At 43.9% G+C, this 26,141-nt stretch overlaps 1 protein-coding gene across 1 annotated transcript; it reads right to left on the bottom strand.

Moving 5' to 3' along the window:
* Positions 1 to 701: 701 nt before the first annotated feature.
* On the bottom strand, positions 702 to 25,528 carry LOC119794421 (methyl-CpG-binding domain protein 5-like). Its single transcript, XM_038301975.1, has 9 exons — positions 25,273 to 25,528; positions 19,234 to 19,336; positions 18,501 to 18,675; positions 15,729 to 18,083; positions 6,542 to 6,738; positions 5,350 to 6,468; positions 3,813 to 3,886; positions 3,655 to 3,727; positions 702 to 1,008 (listed from the first exon to the last, which is right to left on the bottom strand). Exons 1-9 carry the CDS (start codon positions 25,383 to 25,385, stop codon positions 946 to 948), a joined length of 4,272 nt encoding a protein of 1,423 aa, XP_038157903.1. The 5' UTR covers positions 25,386 to 25,528; the 3' UTR covers positions 702 to 945.
* Positions 25,529 to 26,141: the final 613 nt, after the last annotated feature.

The following is a 26,141-nucleotide window of genomic DNA, read 5'->3' as shown; positions in this document are numbered from 1 at the left end:
AACTCAAACCAGATGGTTTAATCTTAAAATCACATCAACTTGAGATGTAAAAAAGCGACAGAGTAAATAGAAGTCATGATTTCTGCTTTGAAGAAACTAACAGACCTCACAGTGTATCAGAAACAATGATTTAAGGGGGATTATTCCTTCTTAAAAGCGCCACATTTGATTCGTAAACATGGTGGTTTTCCTGTCGTGGATGAAGCTGGTGGAGGAAAAATAAACATGGAACACTTTCTGCTGGTAAAGTTCATTCTGTTTAGTTTGGAAACGAACACTAAGCCGGCCTGAAGCCCCGTCCTCGACCGAAGAAAAGAAGAACATCACGACTTACGGTTCCCAATATAAAAGCTTTAGGCTGTCATCTTATTTGTCCTATGCATGCGGCCCGAAGCAGCCGCACGTCTGGATAGAAACCAAGACATTGGTACACTTCTACTGCTTTGTTTTTGTACAATAAAAGATAAAATGTGCATTAGGTACGCTTGTACATGACATTGTACAATATATACATACAATTCTTAATAGCAGGAAATTTCAGGATTATCTATATACATATTGAAAATGTATCAGAAATATTTGGACTGTCTATTTTTCTTAAATATGTAAGGTAATGCTTGTAGCTTTTTTTTTTTTTGTTTATTTTACTATCTTATACTAGAAAAAAATAGTTAATTCAGTGAACTGTAGACAAATTGCAACTGTTTTTAATGCGTTTCTTTTTTTTGTATTTTTCTTTTTTTTCTCTCTCTCTACAGTTGAAACTGTATTGGTGATTGGAGTTTCCAGCACCTTCTGTGGTCAGTCACAAAGTCAAGTTGATGTCATGGATCGAGGTTTTTGTACCACTGAGAGTCCATGTGTAGCACCTGTTGAAGAGCTCAGATGGCCTGGCCGAGTCTCCGGGCGGCTCCGAGGACGTTCTCGGGCCTGACACATTCAATGTTATCTGGATATTTTCCTCCTCTTGGGCTTGGGGAGCATCAGCTGACGGTCCCTGGAAGGGAGCTGGAGACACAGGCAGGAGGGGGGTTAGGGGTAGGGTGACCAGATTTTCTCTTTCTGAAAAGGAGGACACTTTTTAGAACAATCTCACATAGATTTGTGGGTCACATGACCTGGAAGCTATTGAAGAAATATCAGTTATTTTTCCAATACATTTTTTTTTAAATATACAAAGGCGTAAAATGGAATAAAAATGAGTGTGCCTCATCAGGATAATGTAGTAAAATATTTTCACAAAGAATTTGAGTCGGTGGGTCACATGACCTGGAAGCTATTGAAGAAATATCAAATTGTTTTATTATAAAAAAATCTTTCAAAATGAACAAAGGCTTAAAATTGAATAAAAAAAGAGTGTGCCTCATCAGGCTAATGTAGTAGAAGAATTTGACATAGATTTAGAGTCAGTGGGTCACATGACCTGGAAGCTATTGATGAAAAGCCCCAACTTTTTGCACACTGTCTTTATCCACTGCACTGTTTACACTTTGACCACTGCTGCACTTTTTGTATAACAATCCGGAAAGGTATTCATCTCATTTGAAATATCAATGCAATGTTCATAAGCTGTATGCAACGCAATTTTGTTCTGTATGCACTCTGTGCATACAAAATGACAAATAAAGAAGTCTAAGTGTTTTATCTTTAAAAAATGTCTCAAAAGTAGAAAATAGCTTAAAATTGCATAAAAGCAAGTGTGCCTTACTTATGTTATCTATTGGCATGATTTTATATTAGTTTGGTCTTTGGAATTTATTGGTTTTTGTTTCTCAAGAGTGCTTGGTTCAAAGATTTGTTGACGGTCCCTAAAGTCGGGCTTACACTGTGCGACTTTTTGCCCTTGTTTTACCCTGATCGTGCGTCGTGTAGTGCAGCCTTTTTTGCGCCACAGACCGGTTATATGTTAGGCAATATTTTCACGGACCGGCCTCTAAAGTAACATCAGAAAACATCAGCTGTGCTGCTTCCATCAACACCCTTGTTTATAGATGTTGGAGATCGGCCTGTTTTCCAGTGTGGTCCTGTTTCTCTGACTGTGACTGAGTGGATGTGCTCTCTTCGTCCTCTGGCATGGGAGCTGCCGTGGAGCTCGTCTGCCTGGCTGTGTGTTTCCTGGACGGGGTCGCCTTTTACAGCTGCTTTTTGTGTCTCTGCTTCCGTCTCCTTGAACCCCAGTCGGCCTCGGCAGATGGCCGCTCACACTGAGCCTGGTTCTGCTGGAGGTTTCTTCCTGTTAAAAGGGAGTTTTTCCTCTCCACTGTCGCTACAAGCATGCTTAGTGTGAGGGATTGTATTTGAGTCAATGAGTCGATGCAATCAACTGGTTTTCCTTAGATAGAAAACTTTGTATCAATTTGACTGGATGATCTGGTGAACTGTAAAGTGCCTTGAGATGACATGTGTTGTGAATTTGGCGCTATATAAATAAACTGAATTGAATTGAATTAAAGTGTGGGGGGTAAATACGATCAAATAAAATGATACGACTGGTATAAAATTAAATACTAGCAGCATAAAAATAAAACTCACCATTATGATGAATTAGTGAGAGCCCTGAGCTTGTTTCTCAGAAACAAGCCGAGCCCATCTAGGCGTAATCGGAGACAATGACACACGAAGTGTGCTCCTAATGTCCTGTCTGCTCGGTAGCTTTGTTTTGGTTTCTGTAACCGCAGAAAATCCTGCTTGTACGGCCCGGTACCAAATGACTGACGGACCCGTACCGGTCCGCGGCCCGATGGTTGGGGACCGCTGGTGTAGTGTACAGGTGGTAACGAGGGGCGATCAGCCTCATGACCACCTCCCGATCAGTAATCGTGAGGTCGGAAGAAAATCCCACGTTTGATTTTCTCCCGACCGTCGTGTGCAAATCGCTCAGTGGGTAAACGAGGATTAATCTTTTTTTCTTCTTCCTCTCAGATGTAAACCCAGAAGCATGGCGGGTGTGCGGATGAAATTAAATTTCAATAAAATTGACAGACTGTAGAAGTCACGTTTGCTCAGCCGTGTCTTTTCTTTATATATTAGGAAAAATAACTAAGTGCTTCTATAAGAAATTAATGAAAAAATTTTTTTTGGTCCAAAATAACCTTAGAGGCATTAATCCTGATACTGGCATTTACATTTTTTTTTTGTTTCTAAAGCTAATATAATTGTTAACTAGGCTTAGTAACTTTTTAACTTTTCAATTAGATTTTTACCTTTTTTTCTTGACTTGTTAACTTTTACCAAATTGATTTACAGTAGGTAATATAGGTAATATATCGTTCAAGGTCTCCTCTAATTGGTCAAATGCCAAAATAAGATGTACAGCCATGTAGCAGTCTTTGATGAGTAACTGGATATAGATCTTGTGCTTCTAGACCTCACTGACAGACGGGGGACGGGGACTCCATTTGTAGGGGTTATGTAAATGATCAAAAACTCTACCTTGCCCAATAAAGGGTTAATGTTGTCATGCGGATTTGTACTCGATGGTTGCGATAGTTATTTTAACTATTGTGCGTGGTGAAACTCGACATCCAGTGCATTCAATATATCACCCACCCCTTACTGGAAGGAACCATTTAAAACTTTTTGTTTTTATTTCCTTGGTTAGACATTGACATTCATTTGGTAAAAATTAGGGAGAAACCTGTCTTAGATACTCACTGTGCCTGACATCTTATCAAGCTCACTCATGGCCTCGTGGAGAGCAGCTTGCAGGGGGTTGTTCAGTTTGGGTCTGCAAGAAAACAGAACATTTTACTATTGTCAAATTAACAGCAGCAGGAGTTTCAAAACATTCTACATGTTTATGTGCTTCTTACTTTAAGCCTCTCTTGGCGACTCGGTCAAGTGCCTCCAAGTCGTGGGTTAGTGTTTTTAGCTTCTCTGGCTCAACCTGCAATGAGAGGAGATAAAATATAAGGTGTGTTAAACACTTTGGAGTAAAAACTGCCAGCGTTCGATCAAAAATTATATGTGGATTTCAAATACTGAAACCAGGCTAACTATTGCAAGCTAAACAAGCTAATATTTATCTTCATTCAACAAAAAAACATGTCGGATTCAATAATTTCAAGTACAAATAAAAAAACATTTAAGTTCTCTTTGCATGGCAGCCATATTGGATTGTTAGTCTGGGTTGCACCAAAACTTCCTACATTCATTTAATTTTTCTTATTCTAAACTTAGAAATCAGAGAAAAGGTAAACTTAAACATCAAAGAGTAGAGCATGCTTAAATTAAACCTCGCATTATAATTAAATCTAGCACGCCCAATTATCTTCTGACACTTAATTAGAAATTAGAGGCCATCTGAGGATAAATCAATCTCAGTAAAAATAGATATGGTCTGTTTTTTGGCCTCAGAGGTAGACCCCTAGGGGTTCCACAGAGGTACTGCACGAGGGTTGCAAAAGTTTTGAATGATTAAGACTTTTTTTTAAATTCCACTCTGCAATTTTTTCCACTAATTGAAATATCTTTAAATAAACATTAACGTGAATTGAATACACTGTAGTAAACAGATAAATGGAGGCAGAAGATGTCTTTCAGTCATCAATGCACACATTCAGCGTCATACAGGAGCTCTTTCAGGCTGGGCACCGTTTCATTCACAACACCTGTCCCATCAACCAGGAATCAGAATCAGAAATACTTTAATAATCCCAGGGAGAAATTACTTTCATTACATTACTCTGTATGTAATAGAGTGACTATAGGACCAGTTTGATATAACACAATTACATACAATATATATAATTAGGGGTCCCTCCTCCATCTCGCCATCAGTTTGGGGGTCCTTGGCTTGGAAAATGTTGAAAACCCCCAGCTTTAGAGATTAATCCATAAAGGGGTAGACCATCAAACCTATCAAATCATGGACACCCCCCTTAGTTTACAGGTGACCAAGTAGAGCAGTAAGTGGAGACCAACCATGAGGCCCCTGTGGGAATGGCCCAGTCAAAGTCCAGATGTAAACACAGGAGAAAACTATTGTGCTGACGTGAAAACAGGTTAAACTTTAGTCTGACACAGACTGTTTAACCAGAAAAGAGTTTCAGCAGTGGTTACAGTCAAAGGCGGTTCTGCTACATTGTGATCAACAGGGCAACAGAAGGACAGGAAGTCTCCAGCCTTTTCTTATCATACTCCAAAGATGATAAAGGGTTTTCAAGAAATCAGCCCAGGCTGATTCCTGCTCATACTGGCTTCTATCTGCCACTGTAACCAGCAGATAAACAAAAAGCTTCCATTAAAGGAAACTTTCTATTCAATCCAAATTCAGCTTTAGTATCAAACCCTCTGCTGACGTGTTTTTCAGTCCTGCCCAGTAGAAAGGAGACAGATGTCGAGTCTCACCTTAGCCTGCTCTCGCAGCTGCATTGCTGCGCAGTGCACCTGATCGTCCCCGGCCAGCTTGGCAGGCCAGGGTGGGAAGCTCTTCAGCTGGCCCCAGACCAGTTCTCCCATATTGAAGGTCCTGGAGCGGTAGTGGAGCAGCTCGGATGAGGGCGAGTCGGGCTGCCGAAGGTCCTCCTCGCTGCTCAGGCTCTTGGTGTCTGACGGACTGGCGGCCATGCCGTTGAAATGGCCGTTGTAGTGGCTGTAGTCTTTGGGCGTGGCCAGAGGCCCTTCCAGACTGGTGGAAGAGCTGGGTGACTGGTCGTCCCCCGTCAGCTCCTGCCGTGGGGGGCCCAGGACTTCTCCGTAAGCCCTGGAGTTAAAGTGAGGGGTGGAGCCGTTGATGTGAGCGCACCGTTCCACTGTCTGTTCCAGACGTTCTTTGTAATTGGCCGGCGTCCGGTTGCAGTTGCTGAACCGGTCGAAAAAGGTTTTATCGTGGGGAACCGACAGGCCGTGGTCATTGGACCCCTCGGCAGGGCAGGGTGGGGCGGGGGCCAGACTGGCAGGTCTCTCAATGAGAGGACTGCTTCTTACTTGGGTAGAACACTCTAGGAACTCCTCCCCACCCCAGGTGTTGCTCTGTGTATCAAAGCCTCCCGGGTGTGGCAGCTCTCCTTCCCACTGCCCTCTCGGGGTTCCGCGGCCAGGGGAGCGGAAGTAGTCGTTGGTCTCTGGGCCGTCCGGGGTGCTCTTTCCTTGATCCATGTTCTTCTGCCCGCGTCCTAGCCTCACCTGCCTCTGTCTGGTTTGCTGGGGTATCGTCTCTCCATCTTGGTGCCCGTGCAAGACTGCGCTAACCGCCTGGGGGACATTGACGGGGTCCCCCATGTTGGCATTGAAGGCACTCATGGCACTGAGGGCGGGTACCGGGCTGGCCTGCGTGGTCCCGCTTACCGTGGTGGTGATGGTTACATGCATGCCCTTATTGGCGGCGTCCACCACTGCCCTGTAAATGGCATCCACCACCTCCGGCCCTCCGCCGGGGCCCCTCTCAGAGCCAGGCGGACATGCAGGAAGCCCCTCACCTCCGGACTGTTGCTCCTCCACAAACTGTGGGTGAGACAACATCCCCTGCTGTGGAAACAAAAACAAACATTATTTCTTCTTCTTTGTCAGAAACTGTAGAACCCAAAGGACCAATGTCTACCTGGTAGTTGGGATAGATGCAGGACATGGGGCCCCCGTTGCTGCTGTCTTTGTAGTGTGGGTTGTCAGAGAAGTGCTGCTGGCCCTGGTAGGCTGGGTGTGTAGATACCGCCTGAGGCATCCCTTGGTGGACCTGCTGTTGGTACATCTGACCTCCAACGGCGTTGACATGTGGCTGTAGGGCGCCCATGCCACAGCCTGAAAACCAGAGGAGGAATACATCTCATTTACACACCACAATACTTTATTTAGTGGGTTATTACTGCGGCAAGAAATGGGCAATAGATCCAGCTTTGAAATCTCAAATATATATTATAAATACAGTTTAATTTCTGCACAGATCTTTCATATAGAAGGACCTGGTGTTAATAAATCAATAATAACACCACCACCCTAGATATGCATTGTGTAAAGATGTTAACTGTAAAATTTCTTTGACTCCACCGACATGATAAAGCTCATCGTTTTCCATCCACTTCAGTTTGAGTCACTTTATTCCACCAGAAAAATCAATGGCTGAAAGAATATCTGTTGCATCCAGACTCTCAAAAGGGAAAAGTTGCACATTAACAATCTGTTGCGGCCCAAACCGACAGATGGACGAGCTACCAGATGAACAGTACGGCCAGGCTTGTCAGCGAAGCATCGAAGGACGGCGCGTGAACAAAGTACATGGAGGCCACAGATGTATCAATGAATAAGGGAGCGAGCCCGGCTACGCAGACAAAGCACAGGCAGCAGATACAGAATCTGGAAGGCCCGACATGTTTTTGTGGGTGGGAACGTGGACAGGCAGCGACTGGAGCAGCTGGTCTGATGCTACGTCGCTGAAGGGCAGCTGTGTGTGCTCTCTTTTCTTCCTAACCGCCCCCCCCCCCCCCCTCCCTCCCTCCGACGCAGAGGAGCCACTACGAGGCTGACCCCCTCCCCCGTCCTCCCCACATCCTCCGCTGGTGCTATGATATAGTGACGGCTGTTGCTGGGGGACGCTGCCATGGAAACCAAGTGATGATTGGTGGTGCTGTCCACAGCCAGGAAGCTTGTTGGGGGAGAGGGGTGGGTGAATGACGAGGGCGGGTGGGGGTAAGAGGGTCGGGTGGAGCAGTTTTAGTCTGAAAGGGGATGGGGGGCCCCGGTCGACTGGATATAGGGGGTCGGGGGTAGTTTACAATAAACTTTTGAGTATTTGTTAATGGCGGTAGAGTGAGTGGCAGTGGGTGGGTTCAAAGCACAGCAGCTGTATGGAAACAGATGGTTTAAAGGAATAGTACACCCAAAACATGATTAGCCTTCATTTTCTACTCACCTCCATGCTGAACAACACTCTGGAGTACTTTTTTGATATCTCAAATGCATCTGGAGATCTGGGAGACTTCTTGCTGTCTGCTGACATTCAAATAATGGAGGTCTATGGCGCCCGAGACAGAAAGGTCCACAAAAGTCCACAAAAACTTGTCAATATTCCTCCATACTGCTCGTCCAATGTAATCCAAGTGTCCTGAGTGGGTAGCATCCAGAATTTACTCGAAACGAAGTCATTTAGAACGTTTTAGAGCCTAAACAGTAGTGTATAGGATTTCCTAATAGCGCCCCCATGCGCGCTCACGATTCTACGGAAGCCGGCAGACCAAACCAGCGCATTCAGCTCGGCAAAGAACTCATGCTCTTCCTCAACACTGAAGTCCTCAGACATTTTTCTTTCGTTGTTTCTTTCTTTGCACAGGTAAACAGCACATTTCTTCTTCTACGCTTGCATTATCGGCAGACCAGACGCTGAATGCGCACTTCCTTCCGGTTTGGTCTGCCGGCTTCCGTAGAATCGTGAGCGCGCATGGGGGCGCTATTAGGAAATCCTATACACTACTGTTTATGCTCTAAAAACATTCTAAATTACTTCGTTTCGAGTAAATTCTGGATGCTACCCACTCAGGACACTTGGATTACATTGGACGAGCAGTATGGAGGAATATTGACACGTTTTTGTGGACTTTTATGGACCTTTCTGTCTCGGGCGCCATGGACCTCCATTATTTGAATGTCAGCAGACAGCAAGAAGCCTCCCAGATCTCCAGATGCATTTGAGATATCAAAAAAGTACTCCAGAGTGTTGTTCAGCATGGAGGTGAGTAGAAAATGAAGGCTAATCATGTTTTGGGTGTACTATTCCTTTAAGGCTACATCTCAGATGGCACGACCCAGCTCCCAGTCTGTGACTGTTAAACGCTTTTAATTGTTACAGCCTAGAATAAAATCCAACTTTTATCTATATTCATAAAGATCATACTGTGATGTAGCCTCATGACCTAATGTTGGTCTGAAAGAGCTAAAGCTACATGCTATTGATGCGCAGAGATGGAAACTTTGGCCCAAAATGTCAAACCTGATCAAATACAGATCTTAACCAACATTATGTGCAAATACTTAATTTAAGGCTCATATAAAGCTGTGGGAAAAAATAAAAATGACCCTGTCTTGCTATAACCCAGCAAAAAAAAAAAAAAAAGACTGATCCATAACGACATCATCAGCAATAAATCTTAGATCCCTACACAGCTGGTTTAACTGAAAATGTAAATGCTGCACAGTTCATCTCTGACAATTTTCACCCTTTAATGACCTTAACTGGGAGGGGGGGTACACCAAATAAAGCACTGATATAGTGAGCTTTTTCAATTTTATTACTAGTTCAATTCAATTTCACTTAGATAAAGCTTTTCTAATTTAAGGAAACTTAAGGTAAAGTATTTTCTAGAGCTTTTGGACTACAGCGAACCCATATGTAACACTGGAGAACACCTGGAATAGAAGAACCTATAAGAGTGGTTGGCGGACTAAAATAATAAGGGTCGAAACTAAGATTTATCAAGAAGGTTGTGAGAATAACAGAAACGTCTAAAGCACTGCAAATGTCATAAACATAATTTCAGGTCAGAGGTCATGAGTAAAAAATAAGGAAGAGGCTGGACAAAAATAGCCTCCATAGGAGAGTTCCAAGGTGAAATCAGCCTGCTGATTATAAAGAGTAATCTGTGAAATAATGACTTATTTTTTCTTTTGGAAACCATAAATTTGCAGTAAAAAGATGACCTTTTCAGAAAAATAAAAAATACCCGCATTGAAACAAAGTGGTGCCAGTTTGATAGTCTGGGTTGTTTAAGTGTTTAAGGATCTTTACAGGTAATGAAAACATAAATTCTGCTTTCTAGCATTAAATCCTGGAGAGGATTTCCAGTAAGAGATTTGTGATCTTTACTTTGAGATAACTTGGTTTATGTGGGAAGACATCCAAAGCACATATTCAGGCCCAGGTCGGAGAGTGGCAGCGATTTGGGTTCTGGTTCCAAGTCGGGTCAGCTTGCTTTGGGGAGTTTTATTGCTTAATCCTCTTTTAAGGGGACTGGAGCTTTTTTACAACAATAATAAGCTTGTAGCTTACCAACTATGAGACTGATACACACTTACACGTCCAGACCTTCTACTACATTCTAATATCCACTGACCTGTCTGCGCCAAAAGGCCCTCAGTTTGTGTTTGTTCAGTTTGTGTTTTTTGTTCAATAAAACACGCAGCGGCAATGAATGATGCATCATCAAGACACCGAGTCCGCCGAAGTAAAACCTTTTAGCAAAAATCTGATCATTTGCATCTGACCACTCATCAGTCTTCCAAAAACACCAGCAAAACCAAGCAAAGCTCATAAAATCTGCAATAACATTGCTTTTTTCCCCCCCATCTAAATATTTCCTCTGCTGTGTCTGTCTTATAACCAACGAATAGCTTATTAATCAGCTAAAAGCTTATTCTTATCTCTGTAATACAGTAGCTCAGCATGCCCATTTTGGAATCTGTACCTGTGGCTAAATCAACGAGACCTTTGCTGCTCTTGCGTGTGATTCGCTGGTGCTTCTGTTCATCTCAAATTGCTGCATATCATTGGATTCTGTTGAATGAAACCTTTCCAAAGAGCTATGAAACTTCCTGCAGGGTTTATACAGGAATGACTAACTCTAATTTAATGCTTTTTAATGCTATTAGAAATCATTTTAATGTTAACACAGCAAAATCCTTCACCTTTACCATTGACAGGCTGCAGCCATGTCCCAAATTCCTCGTTTTCCAGCCACTGTTGTTTAAAATAGCCTTTTCCAATTCTCCAGGTTTTTCTCCGCCTCGCACTTCTTTTCCAAACATACGGTTTTACGATCAACCAGAAGCAGTTACCCGCGAATATATCGCAATATAATACATCTGACGCATTTGTTTTTGTTTTTTTTAAATAAAGCATTTTAAATGCCAAGATAACATTTAATGAATTTTAATGCCATTTAAGGCCTTAATATAAAAAATAACTTTTATTGGTTTTTTAATGACCTGTGGAAACCCTGTCCTGATTGGAAAAATGGTTATTTAGATACTTCATTATTTTGTCTGCCGCTTAGTTTTGTATATAGAGTAAAATTCAATTTTATTTGTTAAGCACCTAAAAACAACCACAGCTGACCAAAGTGCTGTACAGAAATAAAATAAAACAGTACAGATGATAAACAAAACAACTTTAAAAAAAATGGGTAAAAATAGCATTCACACAAACTGGGTAAAAGATAAAAGGAATAAAACATTAAAAAAGAAGTAATTACAGTGTTTAAATAGAGTGCTTGAAAAAAATAAAACTTCAGATTTTTTGGGGAGGAAAACTGTGTTTAATAACCAAATGTATTACAGCGTTTCAAATGTTCAATTTAAAGAATAAATTACAAATTTCTGATATCAGTCCAAAAAGGGCACAGTAAAGGCCCGCCTTGAATTTTTCAATTAAAATATTTATAACTTCTCTACGGAAGAGGAAAAGAATAAAAAGAGAAAAAAAAGGTTAAATGATTTTTACATTTTATATCAGTATAATATGATAAAACAGTCAGAATTCTGAGATTAAAGTCAAAATTCTGATTTGTTTTTCTCATATTGTAGTGAAATAAAATTAAAAAATCAGTTAACTTTCTTTTATTTTCTCAGTGGCTCTAATCCTCTACCGTATTTCTCAGTTGCTTGTTGGACAGACACCAAACTTGCTACATATGTAACAAAGATGTTGTACTTGCGATTTATTATGTTTATTTCCATCATTACAGGAAAAATAGTCTTTTTTATGTAAAGATCTTTTTTTTTTTTTTATTAAGGTGGAAGTCATATTTTTTGGCTATTTTAAATCTAATTAACCAGAACAATATACTTTCAAATTTTCACATGATCTTTCAGGAGCTTTTTGTCTTGAAGGATGATGTTCATAACATTAGCAATTTAGGTAGTGTACACGTAAGGGTTATAAATAATCGTTTTGTATCGATGCATCGATCCAATAGCCTCGTGAGACCATCCTGATCTCGCGAGCTTTCAAGATTTCACTCGCAGATCAGTCTGGAGACTCTCCGGTAAAGAAAATTTGGAGCCGTTCACCAAATGAACGTCCAATCAGCGTTGGCTTTGAGGCGGGTTGAGGTGTGACGCAACGAGAAGCGCAACAGTTCAGTCTAAAGAACATGGCGGCTTCAGCCGATGAAACTAGCGGTAGCGTGGCTATCGAGCAAGTTTTATCGTAATTACAGAGTATTTCTTCACTGAAAGAAGAGCAAAACACTGCTCTGGAGGCTTTTCTCAGAGGAAAAGATGTTTTTGCTCTTCTCCCGACTGGTTTCGGCAAGAGTTTGATCTATCAATTGGCTCCTCTTCGTCGTCGCTCTGTTAGTACGTCATATGCTTCATTGATCTGATTGGTTTATTTGGCCCGTCTATCACCAACATAGGCCAATCAGCTAACCCTTCCCAAAATTACTTCTACGGAAGGTTTCCAGATGGATATGGGGAGCAAATCCATCTGGCGGAGTCAGGTTATCGATCCAACAGCCGACGATCCGATGTATTGACATGTCTGCAATAGTATAGATCCATTTTTTTCCCTGTCCTCCAGTCTATTTGTATCCATTTACTCCTGGGTGTAATTCTGACTCCTGTCCTGCGGTGGCGCTAAACCTATTTTGCCCTCCTACCGTGCTTCCTTTAGCCAATACCCCTCTTTCCGCTCGCAAACAGTAGGCTAGACAGGCATGGCGGAGGAAAAAGATGACTTACACACCCCTTGCGGGTTCAAGTCATTTCTGTGTAAGTATTTCGTGATGTATTCTTGAGTATCGAAGATAATCAAATCGCTGGGTCAGGAAATTGATACTGAATCGAATCGCCATGATGGGTGTGATTGACACCCCTAGTACAAGTTTAGAAAGTTCGTATGAAGTGTATGTACACTTTTTTGGAAAATAGAGCTTTGGGCTTAAGAAATAAAAATCCTCCTGAGATATCAGCTGTTATTGTCCTAATATTATCTTTGATAGCTAAATTTTTTTGCTGGAAACATCTTTGAAAGGAGCAAATCATTTATAGCAAATTAAATGGCAAATTTATATTTATATTGTTTCATTAAAAAAATGCATTACTGTGTTTTTTCTTTTACTTTACTACTAAAAAAAACACAAAAGGTTTCTTCAATCTTAAATCTTAATTTCACATTTGGAACATTATTTTAAAATGGTGGTTTGAAGGTGTTTAAAACTGTTGAGTATGTTGCATTGGTGGGTCTAAAAGCTTCCCTGACAACTGATTTAATTCAACCTCAAACATCCGTTTCGTCCCTCACAATGAGGATGATGAAATGTTAAAAATCCCCAGAGATGAGAAACACCACGCTCCACCAACAAGCCTGAATTTCAATGAATTCATGTGGCAGAAATACAGAGCGGCTTGTGATAAGAACAGGGGGGCCTGCAGCAGACCTCGGCCATCTTTCTATAATAAACGCCAGGACGCAAATCGAATACATAAAAAGAGTCCGGTCCAACTGCAAGAAGGGAGGTGGGGGTGACTGTATCACACAAATACAGTCCCACTGCCTGTCAAGCACCAGCATAGAAAACAACAGAAGCACACTCTAATGTACTAGCAGACCTACACAAACACGCACACCGGCCTAAACTGTCATCAAAGGCTTCGCTCTGGTCTCTATTCAGGGTCTATCGTTACTATAGCGACCTGCTTTATGGGAGAAGCTCTTTACACCTCCCTATCTGGGTTGCTTCCCTTAAAGCGTGATGCAGATCCTATTTCCATCTTCTTACGCCATCAACTGATGTTAGAATAGAAATAAAACAAAGAGAAACACTGGCTGACTGACAATTAGCAGGCGGCCAGAGATGAGGGGCCCCACTGGTTAGCTCTGAGAAACTGGAGGAGCCAGATCATCTTGACTTGGGGCCCCAATCACCCAATTGCTTTGGTTTAACTTCACTCACAAGCAAAGAAAACAGCTTCATCATGATAAGCCAGCAGCTTATCAGAAGGAAAAAAGGAGGGAGGTCGACGCAACGATAGTGGGCAGGGATAGCATAGCTAACGGTACGAATACATTAATATTAGGAATGTAAATATTATGTGATATTAAGATTCGGTTATCTAAAAAATACTTCTTCTTTATACAGCAAGTGCTCATTAAAATAATGTTTTATTTTCCCTACTGCTTTGGATTGCGAAATAGCTGCTTGAACACTCAGGATCTGTTCTTTTTTTAGCTTTCAGGGTTAATTTAGCTTCATTCCCAACTCCTCAAAACAAACTTAGCTCCAATTCATCCATATACACAGATATTGCCAATATCTTGCTTCAGTTTCTTAGTTTTTTAAACTGTTTTCGTTCTTAGTAGGTGTAGCTGGATAAAAAAAATAGCCTAATAATATCAGTTTTTTTACTAATTTAATTGACATTTTAAGTACTTTGTCATTAAATCCTTGTATTTTTAATAGTTTTTCAGTTTCTGTTCTGTGTACATCCAGATGGTTTACTGTTTGAGAAGGTTAAAGAATGTTTCACTCCATTTATTTCTCTGCAGTACCAAAACTCATCAAGTAAGTATTCATAAAAAAAACGATCGACACAGAGAGCTTTTAGCTCTTTATTGCAGATATATGTAGTGTTGCCTAAACTTGGTCATTTTGATCAAAATTATTGACTTAATTCCTGGTTCAATCTGATCAATAAAAAAAAGTGTTTCTATTTTTAAAAACAGGTGTGACCCTTAAGGGCCTCAGGTCTGGTCGCGAACCAGTTTTGCTGGTATGCTTCTGCACCGTAGGTCTAGAATTTCTAGAACTCGCGAGAGTGTTTATCTTCCAAAAAAAACAGTGGCGCATCTGCAAGTAATCACGGAGATGGATCTAGAGTTGCTATACATTGAAGAGGAACAGGTTCTGTTGATGGAGTTGGCAAAAAGACCGATTAACCTTTCTTGGTAGTTTTCCATTGTAGTTGTTCCTCGGTTTTTAAAAATGGTGCGCACTGGCTCTGTATAGAGAAGGACGACCACAAAGACACCCAGAAAGGCATACCAAGGACCAATCACAGCTGCGGACTTCCGCTCGAGGTCTGCATAGGTATGCAGCCGTCCAACGCGTAGTTGGGAAAATTCTTTTTAGGTGGATGACGACGGTTGCAGAACCTATGCGCAGGGGGCGTGGTCGCCCACACAGACAGATTTGACAGCTGCAGAGGCTATGCATCAGAAACATAAATTGGCCTTTAGAGTGCCTTTACTTGATCTAGTCATCATAGCTCTGGTTACATTTCTCTAAAGTTGTGAGCAGGAACACCAAAAATTTGCTTTATGCAGATGATCAACGACTTTTTATTTCTCAGCCCAAAGTTTCTTTACTGTCTGTGTTGAAGTAACATTCAAAGTTCAGTTTCTTTTAAGGCTGTAAAAAATGACGCCGTCTAACTTTTAGTAGAAACTCTACATCACAACCCTTACCATCCTAGTGGTCCATATTATTGACAACATTAATTTCTTTACAAAATGTTTATTTTTGCTAAACTAAACTCATAATCTCATCCTCCAACCAAAAAGGGAAACGGTTTATCTAACTAACTGGGATCCTAATGATATACTGAATTGACACCAAAATATTTATGCCAGAAGTGCAACCATTAACTCAAACTACATGTTTTTTTTGCAACGCACTTTTCTTTCCTCCAAAATTTCCATCAGTCAGCCAAAAGTGCAGCTCTTTGAACAGGCAGTGACAGTCTCTGAACATTTAGATCATAATTCAAGCAGATAAGAAATTTCCACTGCTCAGAAGTCTCACCTGAATCAGAAACCGTCTGGTTGCAGCCTCCGTCGCCCCCTCCATGCTGCACAATATTAGTCCTCCTCATACTGTGGAGCTGTGAGGGGTGTGGGCCTGGATGGGACAGCGGTGGGGGGTTAGTGTTGGGGCGTACCAGCGGTAAGCCGTCAGGTCCGATCGGTCCTCCGCCTGGTCCTATTGGCCCACAGCTGTTCATGGACTGCGCCTGCATCTGAGCCATCATGTCGGGGAACTGGCCTTGACGGGGGACCAGGTGGCAGGCAGAGGGGTCCAGATTCTGGCAGTTCTGAATGGGATCCCCTGGAGGCCGCAGTCTCTGCTGGACCAGCAGGTTCTGCTGACGGCCACCTGGGAGCATCCCCGCTGTGTTGTTGTAGTGAAGCTGCGCCGCTCCGTGTGAACCGGGGCTGAGCCCTGGGCGATGGCTGTTTCCTGCCATGTTGTGGGAACTGTGGCAGCTCATGGACTGCAGCAGCTGAGCCATGGAGGCGTTGGGGTGCAGGTTTCCCATCCGCCCCACCTTTCGTAGTTGCTCCGTAGCGCTGGGCGCTTGCATGTGGGGTCCTCCCATGCCCTGCTTGTTGAGCATGCTGAAGACCATGTTGTTACCGCCGTCGTGGTTCCCAGCGCTGCCAGACGACTGCTTCCGTTTCCGATTGGGATCCCTCTGCTGGGACATGAGTTTGTCTCTAAGCGCCGCCCGGCCGCTCTGACCTTCTGGAGTGTTTAGCAGCATGGTGGAGTTTGGCGGGAGCATGGGATTTAAAGTGCTGTGTCCCTCCACGCTTCGAGGGCCGACGCCCCCACCGTTCCCTCCACTGGCTGCCCCAATGGCCGGCATGCCGACCGCACCGCCAGCGGCCATGCCAGGAGTGCTGTTGCCACCAGCGCCAAGTTTGTTTTGATTTGCTAGCTGTGCTTTGGCTGCGGCTGAGAGGAGGCTGCTGGCTGGGAAGGAAGCGGCGTTCTGTTGGTTCAGAATCTGGTTGAGGGGCATCCCAAGGAGTCCGGGGTGGCCCTTCTGGGAAGCGCTGGAAGTTGCCAGAGAGGATAAAGAGGAGGAAGAGGTGGGCGAATACATGGAGTTGCTGTGCTGATGGGTGCCCACTGGGTTTCCCATTCCGGGCAGCAGCTGGGAGTCTTTATACTGGTGCAGAGGATCGGTTTTGTTGGTGGAGGGGCTTGAGGGCATCGCTGGCCGGGGAGACCCCATCGCCGACCTGGGAGAACGCGGGGGAACCTTCATGGTGGGACATGGGGCTTGGTGACCAGATGGCATTACAAAGCTTCCATGTTCTGAGGAGGTGGAGGAGGAACGCGAGCGATGAGGTGAGGCCTCCATTCTCCCTAGAGCTGGCCCAGTCATGTGAACGGGGGAAGTCACAGGGGAGGGGGGCATCGAGGACGAAGGACCGCCCTGTTGAGTCCTTTGCAAATTGCCACCGTGGCCCACAGGTCCAGGCTTGACTGTGGGTAAAGGCAAGTTGCTTGGCAGAGGAACAATGGCAGGAGGGGGGATGTTTACATTCATCATTTGTACCTGAGAGTGGATATTGGGTTGGAAGTTGGAAGGGTTGGGGGCATGGGTTGGGGGCTGGCTAACTGGTTTGCTAGGGATGGGATCCAGAATGCCTAGGGGGTCCTTTTCAGAGGTCAACTGCCTTTTCTGAAGAGCACAGGGTGGTGGTATGGATGGCGGGGGAGGTACAGGATGCACAGGGGGCTGAGATTTATGATGAAACGCTGCTCTCGGCAGATCCATGCCGGTTGGGAGGTTCCCCCGCGGCATGTTCATGTTCATGACGGGGCTTTTGGCTGTGGCCGTAGGGGAGAGGGGCGTGCTAGTCCTTCCTGTCATAGCACAGGATGACTGGCCAGCAGGGGAGCCGTGAAGCATTACACTGGGTGGGGAAAGAGGAGTTCTAGAGTTCCCATGGATGGCTGCTGAACTGGGACTACCGGCTCCTGGAAATCCACAAGGATTGGTCCTTTGAAAGCCCTCAGGGCTGCCCAGAGTCTCTGTATTGGGAGACTGAGAGCCATCTCCATACAGTTTAGCACTGGAGGAAGATGGGCTCAACATGCCTCCATACACGGCACGATATGGAGATTTAGTTACAGGATCCCCGCTCTGTAGCCTCTGCGCCCGGGGGTATCCAGAGTAAAGCTCAGACTGCGGGGCTCCACTAGCCTCCTGATGTGGATACAACCTCTGCTGCTGCTGTCCGGCCGCCATCACCATTTTGAACGGGTTCTTGCACTCAGAACCAACAGCATTTGGCAACCCATCGTGGGCTTTAGTCCTTATTACTCGCTGAGCTGTGGAATGCACAGCAACCACAGATGATGTACCTAAAAGGAAAATAAATCAGTTACAAGTTCAATAAAACTAGCAACTGATGATAAACGAACACATCTTTAACATTTCCGAAATAGTACATAAACTTTACTCTTATATCCCTTTCCCACTGGCTGAAAAACCTGTTTAAACCCAGGAACCATTGGCTTTTAGTGGCAGTGGGAACAGGTAACACTTCCCCACTAGCTTTCTCTCGTGCTTACAACGTCACAATCAGTTGCGCTCATTGGTCAGAGCGTTGGCCAATAGGCACAGACATGGTTTGAAAAACAACGGGTTGTTCCGATGTCTCATTCATGAGGGCCAGACTAAATTACACATTTAATCTCACATTTAGTCTGGCTTATCAGGCTAACAATCTGTATTTATTCAATCAAAATACTTATAAAGTCATGAAAAGGTAAATTTACCTCCTCCTCCGGGGCTTGTGAGGCCCAGAGGCGGGTGCGTCTCCATGCTCTTGTGCAGCGTGGCCACAGCCAGCAGCTTTCTCTTGTGAATGCAGAGTTTGGTCACGTCTTCATCTGCTTTCACATCCTCCGCCGTCCTCTGTTTAACAGCCGCCCCTGGGTCGAAGTTGAACACCTGACAACCGACAGCATATGTTATCCCACTATATATATATATTGGATCTGGTTTCATCATTCATGAAATCCACTCATCAATGTTGGGGGGAAAAAAGGGTGCATAAATAGTAGCATGTTGTACTAATGCATTGTATCATATGACATGGAAGGCAATTTGAAGGATCCTTATAGGAACAGATGGCAGTTTGCTGACCAACCAGTGGTTATGTTTTCAACTCAAACTGAGGGAGAAGTGTGTTGCAGCTGTGCAAAGTTCTCTAACAGCTGGAGTGGACCAAGAGAGCTAAGCTGGAATAGATGACACCGTTTAAAAAACAAGAGTTCGACTAATGAGGCAGGAGTTAAGGAAGAACCACTGTTGTCCTCTAACTGGGAGAAAGTTACAAAGACTAATTTTTGTATGTGGAAGCTGTAACTGTTTTACCTCTCCAGCCCTTTTTCACTGGCTTTCCTTTTTCCTTTAGTAGTTTGGAAGCCTCATATCAGCTATTTCAGGCCTATTTCAGTGAACGAAAGCATTTCATTGAACCACAAAAGCAATCAAGAAGAAGATTACCTTGTGGAGGATGAGCGGGCACTCCAGGCCGCATTTGCACGTTCCATCTGTGAGCAGGTAGGTCTTCAGCTGCTCCAAGCTGGACAGCACCGAACCACTGGGACTGAGACACAGCAGAGAGGGGGGTTAAACTGACGGCTCGTGGGTTTTATTGGATTTTAAGAAAGGCAACCAATGCAGAATGAAGTGGATCCACTTCACAGTATCTTCAACTGCGACCTTGGAATCAAACAGTAAAAATCCATCCACTCTGCACAAATTTGCACTTCACTGAACCAAAGGTCTTGAAACCAGACAAATTGTAGGGAGAATCCTTCAGGAAAGCAGAAAATAGCCTAGCAGAAACCATGGCTGGGTTTTATTTCTTTATCCAGTTGATGGATGTAAAACTGTGCACCTTGAGTTGCCTGAAAAAATATTCACATCTCTTTAACTCTAGACTATTACCACAGCATAATACAGCTACTACCATGTTTTAACATATGAATGCTGTATTTTTTTTACAAAACTAAAGCATCTGCTATGTTCTGAGGGGATATCTGTGTTAAGAGTGAAGAAACGTCACTGTATTGGTGATGATCCCATGATCACTCACCGTCTCTGTATTCTGAACTCTGCATGTCCTGTTTGAACTCTGCCTGAACCCACTGAGGTAGAGCCAGTCTGAAGTCTCATTACATCACACTCCGAGGTGCACGCTTTGCACACTTCATGGTCACGAGTGAGGAAGTTTCTGACCCACCTCTCTGATGAGAACAGAAATGTAACATCACTGGTTCGTTGGCAGGGTTCTTAAGGAAAGGATGAAGCCTTAGCTTTATCCTGAGTGTGATGATGCGGGCTGCAGCGATTCTGCACCAACGGACCCGTCCAGTTAACTGTAATCAGCAGCCTCTGAAGGCACAGTATGCTGGGGAGATTTTAGCAGCGAGCAGACGTCAGACACACTGCGGCGTAGCTGGACGGAGAGGGAACGAGCATGACTCGACAGAGAGAGCAGCAGCGTCAAACCGCCGCCGCGTTTGTGTCTGCTTCCTGCAGAGCCGATCAATTAGAGCAGCTCGACCGTGTGTGGACAGTAAACAAACCTGCTGGGGGCTTTCTGATTCAAACCGCCGACTCTAAAGCCTCATGTTGAAATTCCCTCTATTAAAGCGGTCTTCTTTTAGCAGCAGTACTCATCAAGCTGGTAAAATACGTCAGTTGGTGTAATATGACATTACTGTTTGATGCTCACCAGCTTTAGAAAGATCCAAATGTGAGAAACAGTTTTTTACTAGAAATGCAGGATCTTCAGCTGGCCATTAAACAGAAATTAGTTTGCACTAGTGGTCATGTTAAATATCAGACTGCTTTAACAGCATTAATGTCTGCAATTGATAGTCTTCCTCAGGTCTACGTGGAAAAATTTGGGCCTGTTGCCTTCGGGTTTATTATGACTCGAACCTTAGAGAAGGATGGAGATTTGAGAAGATATTTTTGCTGGTTCCTGATGTAGATCTGATATCTTGTTTAAATGGGTCATATGTGCAGCACATCTTGAAATTCCCCCCAAACATTTTTTAAGATATGAAAAGTAGGACAAGTCCGGGAAAAAGAGGACGTCTGGTCACCCTACCATATCAACAATTTGATGTTTCGGTGAGTGAGTGCTCATTGCTATGATGCGTCAAGCAGCTTCCCTCGTTGTAAACCAACCAATTAGCGCACAGCTCATCTAAATCTTCATGATCATACCATAAAAGCATGAAAACCTGTCGTTTCATTCTAGGGCTTTTAACGAGGCTTGCATTAGGGCTCATAGAACAGCTAATATGCCATTTACAGCCCAACAGATGTTACACACCCTATTCAGAGACCTTAAGGACCTGCACCACATACCCTATAGCAGGCATCCCCAACCTCGGTCCTCACGGCCTGCTGTCCTCCAGGTTTTAGAGGTTTCCCTGCTTTAATACAGCTGATAATAATGATTGCAGTAGAACAAGAGCCTGTTAATCAGCTTTCAATTAAAATCAGCTGTGCTGGAGCAAGGAAACCTCTTAAACCTGCAGGACAGCAGGCCTCGAGGACCGAGGTTGAGGATGCCTGCCCTATAGAATCATTCTATCACCCCTTTAATATCCCATACTTCCAGCTAAAACAATCTGCAGCTGGAGGTATGTTCATGGAGAACAACCACCAATAAAAACACTGTGCTATTAGAATTTCATTGATGTTTCATTTATCTAATTTTGGATTAAATAATAATAGTCCATACTAGGGGTGTAAATAATAATCGTTTTGTATTGATGCATCGATCCAAAAGCCGACAATCCGATGCATCGACAAGTCCGCAAGATAATCGATTCATGTTTTTTTTCCCTCCGGTCTATTTTTATCCATTTGCTCCTGGGCGTAATTCTCCCTCCCGTGCTGCGGTGCCGCTAAACCTATTTTGCCCTCCTACCGCGCTTCCTGGTTATACTCTTACAGCAGTGTGTTGCAGCAAGCTTCACACAGACATTTTTAAATTATGCTCAGTATTGAATCGTGGTCTGAGCTACACGCTGTGGGTCTAGATACGGCCGAGGCGGTGAGGAAGTGGGGGCGAGTTTAGTCCGACGACGGAGGGACATGAGGGCCAAAGAGAGCGGAGATCCAGCTGGAAAAAGGGTCCCAGCGTTCTCGCGCACCTCGCTCTTCTAGCGGGTCAAACTTCACGAGTTGTTTTCCGCAATTTCGGTCATAAAAACAAAACAAGCCGGCCTCCTGTCTGCTGCACTGTTTGCGGTCAGCTACAATCTGGGAGAGGTGCAGCAGAGCGTCTCTCAAGGGGCGGTGACGTCGTCACTTCTTCTTCTTTTTTTTTTATGGCGGTTGGCAAACAACTTATAGGTGCATTACCGCCACCTTCCAGAATGGAGTATGGACCAGACAAACTATTATATTCTCCCTAAAATACCCGTTCTTCTTAGAAAATTTAAAATACTACCAAAAACTACATCCCCAGATGACATTTGAAACAATTCCCTTATATGTAGTTTATTTTTATTCCTGTCTAACTCTCTACGCAACATCTCTCTTTCCTGAGTATATTTATTACATTCTAAAAAAATATGTTGGACAGTTTCTCTGGAGCCGAGGTATTGCATTGAACTCATTACACTGATATTGTGCAGTATTTTTTGATGCAACTTTTCTACTTCTGTTATTTGCTGTTGTTTCTAAAGAAAATGCATAATGATATTACAGCTTTCATTGATTTATTTCAAACTTGAAACTTTGTTTAGCCTGTAAGGTGTAAAAAAAAAAAAAAATTAACCAATTAATCGAATCGAATCTTATCGTGGTGTATTCTTGAGTATCGAAAATAATCGAATCGTTGGGTCAGGAAATCGATACTGAATCGAATCGCCATGATGGATGTGATTTACACCCCTAGTCCATACAGAAACACAAATGTAAGACTTTACCGTCAATATTTCTGCAGTGGTTGGACTTTAGATGCGAATCCTGGACAAAACAGACTAACCTTACTGTGGATGGTGGAGCAACAGACTTAAAGACCAGAGGATGGACAGATCAGAGTAAACTGATGATGAAAGTATGGATGGACAGAAAGACAAACAAGAAGTGTGGAAGATTGATGGGGTTATAGAAGGATGGACTGACAGGTGTAAAGATGGGTGGAAGGATGAAGAGAGATGAGAATGGACGGATGGAGTTGGATACACATCCCATGAAGCGTCTAGATTTAAAAATACTCACATACCCGCATTAATCCCAACCTAAGAAAAACTCAAAACACTCAAATCAATTATTGTTTTTAATAAAAAAAAAAAACCTTAACCTGTATGTGAAGTTTATAAAACCCAATTAGAGATCAGAGAAACACAACAGGAAGCTAAAAGGGTTTGTTGTTGACTAGAACAATATTTAAAGATGAAGCATCAGTTTGCAGAGAAAACCAGACAGAGTGATACGTCTAAACGGCACCAAACTGGTTTTCTGCTTTGTTTGAAGATCCGGCTGCAGTTTAACACTGGAATCGGTTTGGTCTGACTTCATAGAAGGCAGATATCCCTTAGAAGAGACCCTTAACTTTAACTTGGCATTAAACTGATAACCTTTACTTCAATAAAATCAGCTAAATTACTACCGTATTTTCACGACCATAAGGCGCACCGTACTAAAAGGCGCAGTCTCAGTTATGTGTCCCATTTCTGTATTTAACACACACATAAGGCGCACCGGACTATAGGGCGCATTTTTTATATACAGGTACATGTCCTCTACTACCTTTAAATACCTCTACTGCGTATTTTAAAAATACAGCGGGCCCAAAACTGAGTATGACTGTGCTTTATTCATGTATTTATTACAAAGTATTAATCAAACCTGCGAGCTGGCCGTGAGACAGACACATCGCAGATGACACAGCGCTGTGATTACTCCTAAATTAACTTAAAATCCTGAAACCTGCCGACGGAATATGTTCGCTTTTATTGCCGGTATCCTGGTGCCTGCACTGTAAATTATTTAGATGAAAAACACCTGCCAGCCGCCGCGGTGAGGCTGCTGTTGAAGGGATTTCTACTGTCGGTGCACCGCTGGTATGTGGGATCTGAGCGCCTCCGACAGAAATAGATAATCTGGATGAACTGACTGCAATTAAGTTTTCAGGTGGCCTTTCTCACTTAAAAACATATTAAAACTACTTTATTCCCACTGATCACAGCAAATATAGCTGCAAGATTTAGATTATTTAGATGAAAAAACACCTGTCAGCCGCCGCGGTGAAGAGGAGGAGACCCGCCCAGAGGCTGCTGTTGAATTAAGTTTTCAGGTAGAAAAATAGAGCGGGAGCAAAACTGAGTATGATTGTGCTTTATTCATGTATTTATTACAAAGTATTAATCAAACCCATCAAAGTCATCATCCTCTGTTTCTGAATTAAACAGCTGCGCTAAATCAGACATGCCAGTTTCCCATTCTTCGCTGTCAGAGTCACTTTCCGTGCAGCGTGGCTCCTCAGAAATAATGCCGGCTTTTGCGAAAGCTTGAACAACAGAGCCAGCAGACACGTTAGTCCATCTACAATCCATCCGCAAACGGTGGCGTAACTTGCCCGGCGCTGCCTTCCACTTATCCTGAAACTGTGGTCTCCGTCTGTCATCCATCGCTCCCACGCCGCTCGCAGCCTTACTTTGAACGGCCGCTTCACACTGATGTCGAGCGGTTGAAATTCCTTTGTCAGACCCCCGGGATAACAGCGAGCACAGTGTTCATTTGATTCACCTTTTTTTTCACATCGGCTGTGAGATGGGCACGCAGCGATGGTGATGCGTGGAAAAAAGCACCTGGTCTCCTCACATACACCTGCCTTTCATCATCTCCAGCCTTTTTCATTTGCGTTAATGTCATCAGAGCGATGTGTCTGTCTCGCTGTCAGCTCCCAGATCAGCTTCTCTGATTGGTTGATGCGGCGCGTCCAGCAGCAAAACTTCAATTTTTCCATCTCGAGCAGCAGCAGCGCGTTGGCGGTGCGTCAGATACTTAAACGCTCCCGACGTGCTGCACCTGCAGCTCAAAACGCGCTGCAGGACCTTTTGCTGCACCTATACGCGCGTCAACCATTGACTTTGCATGTAAACTCGCTGCTTCTGCTGCACCTGCTGGGTCCGGTTCACACCGATGTCGAGCGGTTGAACAGCGAGCACAGCGTTAATTTGTTTCCCCATGTTTTTCACATCAGCTGTGAGATGGGCACGCATGGAGTCACATATTAACAGCGATGGTGATGAGTGGAAAAAAAACACCTGGTCTCCTTGCATTCAGCCACTCTTTCATCATCTCCTCAATGAGGTGGTCTCAAAAGTCGCAGTTACAACACACATAGGGCGCACCGCACCAAAGGGCGCACCGCACATTTTGAGGGAAAAAAAAGACGTTTAAGTGCGCCTTATAGTCGTGAAAATACGGTACTTTGAAAATTTTTCCACCATAAAGAGGAGATAACAGCATAAAAACAGCCCCAATCTGCAGACAAGTCCTTACCTCACATACACGACGCTTCCGCCGTGCTCCGCCTTGCGCTGCCAGCCAATGGGGACCTGGACAGGGACGGCCTGCCGCTCATCTCCCGCCTCGCAATCCTTTCCGCCATTCATTGCTCCGCTGGTTTTACGCTCAACGCCTCAGAGGTGTGTGTATCAGACATGAACCGGCGTCATGTTCCGTCTTCCGAAGCCGTGTTGGAGGTGTCGGTGCTCGAAGGGAGATGAGGACGGGGGAGTGAGGGGGGGGGGGGGAGGGGGAGAAGGGGGAGTCGGCTCCCTGCAGGAACTAAAGGGGTGGTGGGAGGGTCGGGTGAGACAAGCTCACGGCTGACCCTACCCTTTGAGCTGCATCATGGCTACAGTACTGAACGGCGTGATGACATCCATTATTGTATGCTGTCATTCGGAGCCATCCGATCGGCCGAAGGGGGGAGGGATAGGGGTCAGGAGTGCCGAGTTCTTCCAAAGAAAAGTCCTTTTTATTCGCACGTCAACATTTGTCCATTTCCCAGGGATAAAAAGCCCTCAGACACAAACGACGTCTTTTCAGCATATTTGTCCCCAAACACAATTGGGTAGTGGTTTCCCCATGGCTCCTGGAAGGGACAAAAAAAAACTTACAATTAGAGTCAAAGAAACTGACCTGAATCCTCCTTAATCTGGAGATTTTTTCGGAACCAAACAGCTTCAAATGAGGCTAATTTATCAGGTCACAGGTGTCTGATGTTCCAAAACAGTTAGGTGCAAGAAAAATGCATTAAAACAGGAGAAAACTAACAGGAAGCAGACGTTTCTCGTCTCTCGTAAACACTAGGACTTTTACCATCAGCATCAGGTGTTTATAAACACTAGGGGTGGAACGGTTCA

This window comes from Cyprinodon tularosa, unplaced genomic scaffold (assembly GCF_016077235.1).
Source record: "Cyprinodon tularosa strain WSP-4 unplaced genomic scaffold, ASM1607723v1 ctg48, whole genome shotgun sequence".
Taxonomy (NCBI): Eukaryota; Metazoa; Chordata; class Actinopteri; order Cyprinodontiformes; family Cyprinodontidae; genus Cyprinodon; species Cyprinodon tularosa.
This window is presented reverse-complemented; position numbering and strand designations above follow the sequence as displayed.

What these genes read in the sequence shown, in the direction of transcription:
- LOC119794421 (XM_038301975.1), bottom strand. Translation starts at nt 25,385, where the DNA reads ATGAATGGCGGAAAGGATTGCGAGGCGGGAGATGAGCGGCAGGCCGTC. An exon ending in GGAAGCGTCGTGTATGTGAG is followed by an intron (nt 19,337 to 25,272) that starts GTAAGGACTTGT and finishes GCTGTGTCTCAG; the next exon opens with TCCCAGTGGTTCGGTGCTGT. An exon ending in GCCCGCTCATCCTCCACAAG is followed by an intron (nt 18,676 to 19,233) that starts GTAATCTTCTTC and finishes GTCGGTTGTCAG; the next exon opens with GTGTTCAACTTCGACCCAGG.